The sequence below is a fragment of the Barbatula barbatula genome (assembly GCF_947034865.1).
Source record: "Barbatula barbatula genome assembly, chromosome: 24".
Taxonomy (NCBI): Eukaryota; Metazoa; Chordata; class Actinopteri; order Cypriniformes; family Nemacheilidae; genus Barbatula; species Barbatula barbatula.
In genome coordinates this window covers 19,640,809-19,653,037 of record NC_136787.1, presented here as the reverse complement: position 1 = coordinate 19,653,037, position 12,229 = coordinate 19,640,809, and the positions used below count along the sequence as shown (strand labels likewise).

The window sequence follows — 12,229 nt, the reverse complement described above, 5'->3', positions numbered from 1 at the left end:
GCTCTACTCCGAGCTCCTCCCCGGTGACCGAGCTTCTCACCCTATCTCTAAGGGATCGCCCAGCCATGGAGGATGCTTATTTCAGCGGCCTGTATCCGGGATCTTGTCATTTCTGTCATGACCCAAAGCTCATGACCATAGGTGAGAGTAGGAACGTAGATTGACCGGTAAATTGAGAGCTTCGCCTTGCGGCTCAGCTCTTTCTTCACCATGACGGACCGGTACATCGACCGCATTACTGCAGAAGCTGCACCGATCCGTCTGTCAATCTCCCGTTCCATCCTTACCTCACTCGTGAACAAGACCCCGAGATACTTAAGGAAGGAACTCTCCACCAACCTGAAGTGGGCAAGCCACCCTTTTCCGACTGAGGACCATGGCCTCGGATTTGGAGGTACTGATTTTCATTCCAGCCGCTTCACACTCTGATGTAAACCGTCCCAGTGCATGCTGAAGATCCTGGTTTGAAGGGGCCAACACGACAACATCATCCGCAAATAGCAGAGACGAGATCGTGTGGTCCCCAAACCTGACACCCTCCTGCCCCTGGCTGCGCCTAGAAATTCTGTCCATAAAAATTACGAACAGAACCGGTGACAAAGGGCAGCCCTGCCGGAGGCCGACATGCACTGGGAACAAGTCCGACTTACTGCCGGCAATGCGAACCAAGCTCCTGCTTCGGCCGTACAGGGACCTGACAGCCCTTAGTAAAGGACCACAGACCCCATACTCCCGAAGCACCCTCCACAGGATGCCACGAGGGACACAGTCGAATGCCTTCTCCAAATCCACAAAACACATGTGGATTGATTGAGCAAACTCCCATGAACCCTCCAGCACCCTGTAGAGGGTGTAGGGCTGGTCCAGCGTTCCACGACCTGGACGAAAACCACACTGTTCCTCCTGAATCCGAGGTTCTACTATCGGCCGTATTCTCCTCTCCAGTACCCTGGCATAGACTTTCCCGGGAAGGCTGAGAAGTGTGATCCCCCTGTAGTTGAAACAAACCCTCCGGTCCCCCTTCTTAAAAAGAGGGACCACCACCCCGGTCTGCCATCCCAGAGGTACTGTCCCCGACCGCCACGCGATGCTGCAGAGGCGTGTCAGCCAAGACAGCCCCACAACATCCAGAGACTTGAGGTACTCAGGGCGAATCTCATCCACCCCCGGTGCCCTGCCACTGAGGAGTTTCTTGACTACCTCAGTGACTTCGGCTTGGGTGATGGACGAGTCCACCTCTGAGCCCTCAGCCTCTGCTTACTCAATGGAGGACGTGACGGTGGGATTGAGGAGATCCACGAAGTACTCCTTCCACCGTCCGATGACATCCCCAGTTGAGGTCAACAGCCTCCCACCTCCACTGTAAACAGCGTTGGTAGGGCACTGTTTCCCTCTCCTGAGGCGCCGGACGGTTTGCCAGAATCTCTTCGAGGCCAGTCGATGGTCCTTCTCCATGGCCTCACCAAACTCCTCCCAGGCGCGAGTTTTTGCCTCCACAACCACCCGGGCAGCAGTCCACTTGGCCTGCCGGTACCTGTCAGCTGCCTCAGGAGTCCCACAAGCCAACCAGGCCCGATAAGACTCCTTCTTCAGCTGGACAGACTCGGCAGACCCAAACGTACTGTAAGGGTCTGCTGGGAACGCCTGGCCGAGTCTCCTGTCAGAGAGATCTTTAACTCCCACCTCCAGCAGAGCTTCAACCAGATCCCGAGGGAGGCTGGAGACATTGAGTCCGAGTGGACCATGTTCTCCGCCTCCATTGTCGAAGCGGCCACTCGGAGCTGTGGCCGTAAGGTCTCCGGTGCCTGTCGAGGCGGGAATCCCCGAACCCGGTGGTGGACACCGGAAGTAAGGGAAACCGTCGAGAATAAAATAATTTATTGTTAATCAACAAACTCACTGTTTAGTCTGTTTTTGGAAGGTTACAAGTTTTGGAAGGTTATTTCAGAAATGCAAACCGAAAGATATTGAAATGTAAAGTTTATTTGGTGATTCACTATTGGTATTTGTAAGGGAAACAATAGTGAATAAATAACTTGCATATCTCCATGTGGTTCAACTAACCCATCACGGGCAAACTGAACCAAAGGAGCACTTTTTTTAAGAAGCCATTTTTTTTAAACCGTATGTGCTCTTATAATTTAGACTGATAGGAAACATCCTGAAATCAGATTAAATCCTTAAATTGCACGTATGCCTCATTTTCCATCATCTTGAGGACCACATAAGTGTCTCATCTTACCCCACTCTCCCTTAAAGGTTTTTGCAAGTGATTTGGTGCCTCTCTGTGATGGAACAACCAGGCATTGCTCATTTTCAAACCATTTTTAACCTTGAAAAGCTCTTTGCTTGATTCGTCCTTTTCTGTCCGTTCCTTTCATACCATAATATGAATCTGTGCTATAAAGTGGCTCATCGAGAACGGACATACGACAGATATTTTAGCCCTGCAGTATGTGAAGCAGGTTTATTTAGGGAAATACACCAAATTCTCAATCCTATCGCTACTTTATTTATCTAGCATCAATGTTGACAATGTTGGTCTAAAACATCAACCAATGATGAATGCTGATCTGGTTTTTGAATGATACTGTTTAATGTAAAAACATCATAAATCCGTACAGTTCCCATTCCACTGTGATTATTGATTAACTAAATTAATCTTAGACATGAAACACTGAATGTTATAACAAAATGACATGATCAGATTTCATTTATTTGTGATGGTTTTTGTGATCAACAATGAAACGGCGATGAGCCGCTGTGATATATGCTCAGGACTGTATCGACATGTAATGGCTTGTGAAAGACTTATTTCCCGAGCGAATGAACTGAATGTTTTTCCATCAGCAGGGAGTTTAAAGGGCACTTCATACACTGTACACATATAACATCTGGTTCTTTCTGATAAAGGGTTATTGGGCGCTTTATCCAGAACACTTTTTCCCAAACATTTCATAATGGCCACATCTGTCAAACTCACAGAAGAAGAGTGTTTCTCATCATGACTCTCAAATCTCATGAGATCTGAGAACTACAACAAACATGACACAGAGATTTTCACTGAATGCTGACGTTTCATTTGTGTTTCTCTCTAACACACACACACACACAGTGGCTGGGAGATTTTGACAGATGGGGTCACTGTGAAATGGGTTTCTGTATCAATAATAATGATAGCATCGAAGAGTTGAAGTGAACTGTTTCTCTACACTTAAAGAGGGTGATTATGAAATAAATAACAATAGGAGTTGAAAATGGATATAAAAAAGTCCTGCTCTCAGGATGGAAGGTTATTTGAGCAGACATGCACAGCTACACAACACACGCACGCACACACACCTTCATGAGATCATGCAAAACATCCGCTGACCACTTGAGCCACATTCACCTCCTCCGGGTTGGCATCCAGTTTAAAGTGTACATCAGAAAAAAAGATTACAGGATTGGTTGGTCCATGCGTGGATAGGCTAAATATGTCTGTAAGAGTTTCTATTTCAGAAGGCAGAATATACAGACGTACAATTGTGTCGTATCAAACAACCTCTGATCAAGTAATCACACAGCGCAAACCAATATTCAAATATATATATATACAAAAAATACAAATGCCCTAGAATAGATCTATATATATCTATATATATATATTCTTATATAGACTTTAATGTTTGAATTACAAATCCGAAAATATCATTTCTCATCTTTACAAAAAAATCTTTTCGAAAACCATGCAGTTCATCCGTCGACACGCCACAGTCTTTGAGGTGAGAAAGAGGCACGTGAGTTAAGTGACCTCCGTGCCCGACTCTACTGGGTGCTTCCTGAGCTGACCTCTGACCTCAGCCGAACATCTGCGGACACAGAGGAGAGGGTGACGTAAGCGTTTCTTCCTACACTTTTGACTCGTTCTCGATATTGGCGATGTCTCCGTTTCTCTCTGTCAGCTCGTCCGTGTTGCGTCTCTTGTCGTGAGCGTTGTCCTGCGAGTCCAGCGTGCCCTGCTGACTCAGTTTGCTCGGCACTGACCAGGTGAGCGGCAGGCGCGAGCGCGCCATCATTTCGGTCAACTCTCGGGAGCTGCAGCTGGGTGTGTTGGTTTCGTAGATGTCGTGGAAGCTGTTGTAGTCGACTTCATAAAAACCGTCTTCTAGGGTCAGTACGGGGGTGAAGCGGTATCCCCACTTGATCTCGCTGGCAACGTACGAGCTGCGTGCTTGACACGTCATCCCTGAGGGCCGAAAGAGAGAAAAACAGCAAATTACCTTCAGGGGCGGACCTAGTGATTTAGGGGCCCTAAGCAATTTCAGCCATGCGGCCTCAACAGTCCATTCTTTCTACAATTGTAAATACATTATTTACAGACAGTAAGATGTGATTTGCAGTTTGTCTAATAATAATAATGAATTCAGAAATAAAAACATTCACTAACCAACTATGTACAACATCTGATTACACTTTGATATTACAGGAAATCCTAACCATGAATCAGTTTCAATTAGGCAGTAGAACCACACGTGAACAAAAATACATAAAAGATTTTTACGACAAAGATTGAATTCAGTCGTACCACAGACCGGGGGGATGCTGAAAACCTGTCATCATTGAAGTCAATTCAGACACCTGGGGCCCCATTTATAAAATGCTGCCTAATTAGAATTTTACAATCATTTCTCAAAGTGCGTACGTGTGATTTACAGAAAACATGTGTACGGCTCTCTTTCAGATGTGGAATCTATAAATGGCAGATGATCTGGAGCACTCGGACAGGCAAAAGTGTGGACATCTGCCCGTCAAAGACCATCTTCATAAACATGAACGTTCTGTGGTACACACGATTCATAAATGAGACTCCTGAAGTCTTGTTTTGTGTGGAAACGACTGTACGCTAGTTAGTTTTCTGTCATACATGCATTTCATAAATGGAGAGCCGTTGTAATTTCTCTCTATTAAACTCTGCCCTCAAAACAGAAGCCAGCCAATCTGTTTAACAAATCGACATAGACATGATTGACATGCAGGGAGTGTTGGGAATAGCTGACACAACTGAGCTGTTCCCAGAGATTCGGCGTCACAACACCTCGGTCAGGAACACTTTATTCCTGCTGAGAAAAGGTGATTTGTGTAAATGGGACAAAGTCAGCTGGATTTCCTGAAGAAAACTTTACTGATTTTAATTATTTTCTATGTAGCTGTTAAATCATTTTTAAATCATCTTACGTAAAGAAAACAATAGAGATATTTTATCATAAAGTAAAAGAATAATAAATGCATGCTGTAGGTCTGTCTGTCACAACGCACTTGAAGGCAAACGGAATAATAAAAAGTAAACTGCTACAAGAAATATTCTGCAGGACAAGAGCTCGTCCTCTAAGCAAAGTGTCACAATTACATGTGTGTTTATACAGCTTAACAATTCAATTTCAATTCAATTTTTATTTATATAGCGTGTTTCACAATTTACATTGTTCCAAAGCAGCTTTACAGGGGGAAAAAACGGAAAACACAAAAAAGGTAAAACACAGGACATGAATAGTTTAACTTGTTATAAAAAAAGACCTTTGTATATTTAGCATTAAGTGAATGTTTGGCTGTACAGATGTGTCTTTAATCTAGATTTAAATTGGGCGAGTGTGTCTGATCCTGGAATAGTGCCAGGAAGGTTATTCCAGAGTTTAGGTGCTACGTATGAGAAAGCTCGACCCCCTTTGGTGGATTTAGTTATTCTAGGTGTTATCAAAAGTCCTGCGTTTTGAGATCTTAGAGAGCGTGATGGGTTGTAGTGTTATAGAAGCTCTGTTAGGTAGGTAGGGGCTAAACCCTTTAAGGCTTTATAAGTGATTAAAAGAACTTTAAAGTCAATACGATACTTAATGTTTAGCCAGTGAACTGTAGTTTGTTTATTGATGATGCAGGACAACCACTAAGTAGTGCATTACAGTAGTCAAGTCTTGAGGTCATAAATGCATGAATAAGCTTCTCCGCGTCAGCAACACACAGAATATTTCATCACTTGGCAACATTTCTTAGGTGGAAAAAGGCTGTTTTTGTGACATTTGAGATGTGATTTCTAAATGACAGGTTGCTGTCTAATATAACGTCTAGATCTTTTACTGTATTTGTTGGAGTAACTGTACATCCTTCAACTTGCAGTTTATAATCAGAAATATTTGGTTTGCGTGTCTTTGGTCCGATAAGTAATATTTCTGTTTTATTAGAATTTAAAAGAAGGAAATTACAGGTCATCCAATGTTGTATATCTTCAATGCACTCTGCCAATTTGGATAGTTGGGAGGAATCATCTGGTCTTGATGAGATATATAGCTGAGTATCATCTGCATAGCAATGGAAGCTAATTCCATGTTTTTTAATAATGTTTCCGAGGGGAAGCATGTATATGGAGAACAGCACGGGTCCCAGAACCGATCCCTGAGGTAATCCATAATTTACTTGCGTTAGAGTTGATGATTCCCCATTTAAATGGACAAACTGATGTCTGTCTGACAAGTAAGAACTGAACCATTGTAGTGCCTGTCCCTCAATACCGGTATAATTGTGTAAGGGATCTAGAAGTATGATAACATACAAGAAACGTGTGTGTGTGTGTCAGATGAAGGGATCAGAGGTCATCATCCCCACCTCATCTCCTACTCAAAAGCAAATACACACTGTCCAGATGCAAGAACCGTGTGTCTCTGGTGACGTGTGTGCTGCCCTCTCTCATCATCATGACAACGGGTCAGCTGTGAAAGCGTCACCAGCTGTTTCCTAGTCATGCCCTGAACACCCACGACCTCACCGTAACACGTGCACAAGAAATAATGAGACGTGTGAATGCAGAACCTCACTGTTCCTGTGCTGTGCATCCTGAGGTTGTGTTTTCACTTTAGCCTCAGCCTGTGGTCTGAGAGATCTGATAACACATCACCATCATCCTACAGATGGCGATGACAGTAATAGTGTTTTTAGATAACGCTGTTATGTAATGTCAGTGGGTATTCCTGACGCTGCACCGTCACCATGACAACCACACTCTTAAAATAGCATCACAGTTGCTGTGAACCTGAATGCGCTGCTTCTTTTGCCTAATTCACCATCCGCCTTTATTTACTTTCTGTGTGTGTGTGTGTGCATTATAAAATGAAGGTTGTCATCACAACAACACTGTCAAGTCAATTGTATTAAATTAATTAAAATATAATTCATCTGTTGAGTCTGTTTCAAAGCTGCAAACAGTCCACGGGTAAAATTGAATGAAATATTATCATCTAGAGATGAATTGTCTAAAGAGACTCACTCACTAAAATTAAAATAAGGTGCTGAGTTTGGGTTATACAAATATAGAATGTAATAAAAGTAAAGAGTGTATATGTGCATTGATTGTAAGAGATGAACACATGTGTCATCCCGACAGAGGTGTGTAGAAACCACATGTGTGTTTGTATGACCTCTAACCCCTCAAAGCCTCTGAATCTTGATTCTGGACTTGTGTTCAGCTACAGCAGTACACTGCACACATCATCATAAGATTTTGCTCATTTCTATAGTATATAAAAGCATTTCAGTATAAACCCACTTGACGCTGGTCTTACCTGTTGCTTCGACCATGCCTTCCAGGATGACCACTATCTCCAGCTCCTCATGGGCAAGGTGTTCTTTAGAGATCTCCCAGAAGGGACTGTGCTGGTTGATCTCGTGGCAGATGATAAGTGGAGACACCAGGAAGAGGCGGTCATCACCGGTGTCGTAGCCCACGTTCATGTCCGTTTGATTCAGAGGGATGAACTCTCCCTCTTTGGTCTGTTTGGATTTGATCAGCTTGGCCCTGATGGACGCCTCCACGATGTGTGAGTTCCGCAGGTCCCCGACACGGAACATCAGACACAGGCGGCCGTCGCGCATGGAAATGACGGCATTGGTGGAAAACACCAGTGTCTCAGCGCGCTTCTTAGGCTGCGAGATCTTCACAAACATGCAGCCGACCATAAAGGCATTGACGATGGAGCCCAGCACTGACTGCACCAGCAGCAACAGGATGCCCTCTGGACACTTGTCAGTGATCACCCTGTGGCCGTAGCCGATGGTCGTCTCTGTCTCGATGGAGAACAAGAAAGCTGACACGAAGCTGTGGAGGTTGTTGACGCATGGCGTCCATTGGTTGTCCCCGATGTGGTCCAGGTCACCCCGCGCATATGCGATCAACCACCACATGAAGCCGAAGAAGAGCCACGTCACTGTGTACACCAGCACGAAGATGAACAGGTTGAACCTCCACTTGAGGTCCACCAGTGTGGTGAAGATGTCCGTCAAGTAGCGGTATGTCTCCCGCACGTTTCCATGGTGCACGTTGCACTTGCCGTCTTTCCGGACGTACCGCTGGACCTTCCGCTTGCCGCGCTCTCTCTCCTGCGCCGCTGTGGGAAAGTCGTCTTGCTCCTGCTTGGGCAGTTTTGGCTGTTTGACCGCGATGCTGCTCTCCACATCCGCATGCTCCATCTGGACTTCTGGAAGATTCTGAGCCTGCAAAGAGAAGCAGACCGCATCCGTTAACCCCGTCGCATGTGTCAGAAGAGTTTGCGTCAATCAATCAATGACCCTTTTGTAAACGGATGTATGTGTTTTAACTGTGAAGAGTAATTCTGGCGTCATTAGCAAGATATACAACAGACAGGTAACTCAATACAACAGACAGGTCTCTGCAGCTCTATGACACACACGACAACAGACACGATAGAATACAATCAACTAAATAATGTTTTTTTTGTAAGATTTCAGGTTCAGGTTTGTAATGGGGTTAAATGAAAGTAATAAAAAGTTATCATATTAGCGATAAGAAATGATCTTATGAAATTTCATTCAAGAGACAGACGTGAGACATCAAAGCTGTCAAAGAGAATCAGAGCTGATGCCAATCCTCAACAAATATCTGTGTTTAGTGTCTGAAACACACACACTGACATCACACGCTCGCACACACACACATGCACAAACACACGCTCCCTCATAAAGGGCACCTTAATGTAAAGTGTTAACAATATCTTCAATCATTAATGAAGTGATAACACTTGAGATCTGTGAGTCTGTTGTGTTCAGTTAGTCACTGTAGGAGTAAAGACAGCATCCATAATGGATGGCCTTGATCGCGCTGATGTGATGCCTTCAGTCTTGGAATGCAGTCTGTGAATTGGGACACAGCTTGTGTTTTCTGTCTGTTTCTCTGGGTCTCACGGTCTATCTGTCTCTCTCTCTCTCTTCAGTAGTGGCTGATTATACACACATTCAGATCAGCTCATATGTATTCAGAGAATAAACCAGTGGACAACCATAAATATCATTCAACAGAGAGATTAATATTCATGAAACCATTGATGAGACAAAAGACTAAGACAGACAATGAGTCCAGGGAGACAGAGAGACAAGGAAAGGCCCTTAGAGACGTTTAGAGGTGCTCTGTGACAGATTTTATGTGTGTGAGATTAAAATATTTACCAGCTGTGAAGTGAAAAACAAATAACAACACACTGAGCTCCTGCAGCATTGGATTTTTTAAACTATATTCTATTTATATTTTCATATATTATAAACCACAGAGAGAGAGAGAGAGAGAGAGAGAGAGAGAGAGAGAGAGACAGAGAGAGAAACAGAGATAGATAGAGAGAGAGAGAGAGACAGAGCGAGACAGAGAGAGAGAGAGAGAGACAGAGAGACAGAGAGAGAGAGAGAGAGAGAGACAGAGAGAGAAACAGAGATAGATAGAGAGAGAGAGAGAGACAGAGCGAGACAGAGAGAGAGAGAGAGACAGAGAGAGAGAAACATCTTATTACCCCAATCCATAAAAGCGGAGACAAATTCGACCCAAATAACTACCGCAGAATATGCGTAAACAGCAACTTAGGTAAACTCTTCTGTAACATCCTAAACAGCCGACTCACCAACTTTCTAAATGACAGAAACATTCTGAGAAAATGCCAAATCGGTTTCCAACCAAAATACCGCACATCAGATCATATTTATACCCTTCATACTCTAATCGACCAAGAAATCAACCAAAATAAAGGAAAACTCTTCTCATGCTTTGTTGACTTTAAAAAAGCTTTTGACTCAATCTGGCATGAGGGGCTTTTCTTTCAGCTTATTCAATGCGGCATCGGAGGAAAAACCTACGACATCATGAAATCAATGTACACGGATAACAAATTTGCAGTTAAAATAGGCAACAAGCACACAGACTTCCTCTCCCAGAGTCGTGGAGTAAGACAGGGCTGTAGTCTGAGTCCTACTCTATTTAACATCTACATTAATGAATTAGCTCGGGCTTTAGAACAGTCACCAGCACCCGGTCCCATCCTACTAGACACTGAAGTGAAATGCCTTCTGTTTGCAGATGATCTGGTGCTGCTGTCACCCACAAAAGAGGGTCTACAGCAACATCTAGACATCCTGCACACTTTCTGTCAAACATGGGCGCTATCAGTGAACCTTAAAAAGACCAAAGTTATGATATTCCAGAAAAGGCATAGTCGACAAAACCAACATCACAACTTTAAACTCAACAACGTGCCTTTAGAGCAAACCCAAAACTACACATATCTCGGTATAAACATCAGTAACACCGGAAACTTAAACAAGGCAGTGAACGACCTGAGAGACAAGGCACGAAGAGCATTTTACGCTATCAAAAGGAATATAAAAATCCACATCCCAGCTGAAATTTGGCTTAAAATAATCCAATCCGTTATAGAACCAATAGCACTTTATGGATGTGAGGTTTGGGGTCCCCTCACCAACCAAGAGTTCACCAAATGGGACAAACACCCAACTGAGACCCTGCAAACAGAAATGTGTAAAAACATTCTACGGGTACAACGCAAAACCCCAAACAACGCCTGCAGAGCAGAATTAGGACTATATCCTCTAATAATTAAAATACAAAAAAGAGCGATTAAATTCTATAACCACCTTAAGAACAGCGATACAGAATCCCTCCATCACAAAGCCTTACGTCATCAGGATCTGAACCCAGAGAAAAGTTGTCTCATCCAACTGATCTCAGAACTAACTCTAAAACCCCAAACGTGTCCAACTGAACCCCAAACTCCAGCCAGAATTAACCAAATGATAAAAACACAAAAAGAAAAATATCTCAAACACTGGACAGAAGCAACAGCTCAGCAAAGTAAACTTGAATGCTATCGGTCATTAAACAGAGAATATAAAGCGGCAGAATACCTCAAAAGCGTATCAGACCCTAAACTAAGAAAAGTGTTGACCATGTACAGACTCAGTGAACACAAGCTCACTGTGGAGACGGGCCGACACAGACAGACATGGACTCCAAGAGAAGAGCGACTGTGTCCACACTGCACACAGAGACAAGTGGAAACAGAGCTGCACTTCTTAACCTCGTGTCCAAACTATACGGACATCAGAGAAACATTCTTCCCCCAGTTCACAAACTTCCACAAAGACTTCAAGCAGTTTCAACAACAGGACAAGATCTCATACATACTGGGAGAAAAGCCCATCAGCTCAAACCTGGCGGCGAGATACGTCAAGTCCTGTGACGACAGAAGAGCGACAACCAGCACAACACACACAACACAGACACAACACACACAACACTGACACAACACACACAACACTGACACAACAACAGGACAAGATCTCATACATACTGGGAGAAAAGCCCATCAGCTCAAACCTGACGGCGAGATACGTCAAGTCCTGTCACGACAGAAGAGCAACAACCAGCACAACACACACAACACAGACACAACACAACACACACAACACAGACACAACACAACACACACAACACTGACACAACACACACAACACTGACACAACACACACAACACTGACACTTATGACAGGATCCTGTCACTTTCACTAAGAACTTTTATGTCTGTATTGATGTGTACATATTGTTTCTTATATAGGATACTCTTATTTTATTTTATACAGAATGTTTATATTTAATCTTCCTGCTTTGGCAATGTAAAACACTTTTTATCATGCCAATAAAGCTTTTTTGAATCTTTAAATCTTTGAGAGGCTTTTATTACAGGGCTTGGTTCTTAGGTGTGTGTTGTGACCAAATATCATACGACAGCCCGACAGGGTGAATTATGTGCTATGTGCTGTAACAAAGGGGCGCACAGTGAGACCAACACAAGATGAACTTTGACCTTTAGGTCAACAGCAGCAGCTCAGAGCATCACACACACACTCC

At 43.7% G+C, this 12,229-nt stretch overlaps 1 protein-coding gene across 1 annotated transcript; it reads right to left on the bottom strand.

The window, feature by feature from the left end:
* Positions 1–3,890: 3,890 nt before the first annotated feature.
* Positions 3,891–8,493, bottom strand: kcnj6 (potassium inwardly rectifying channel subfamily J member 6; the record flags this gene model as incomplete). The annotated part of the gene is made up of 2 exons (XM_079447955.1): positions 3,891–4,228; positions 7,590–8,493. The coding sequence occupies 2 exons, from the start codon at positions 8,491–8,493 to the stop codon at positions 3,891–3,893; spliced, it is 1,242 nt and encodes a 413-aa protein (XP_079304081.1).
* Between the last annotated feature and the right edge of the window lie 3,736 nt (positions 8,494–12,229).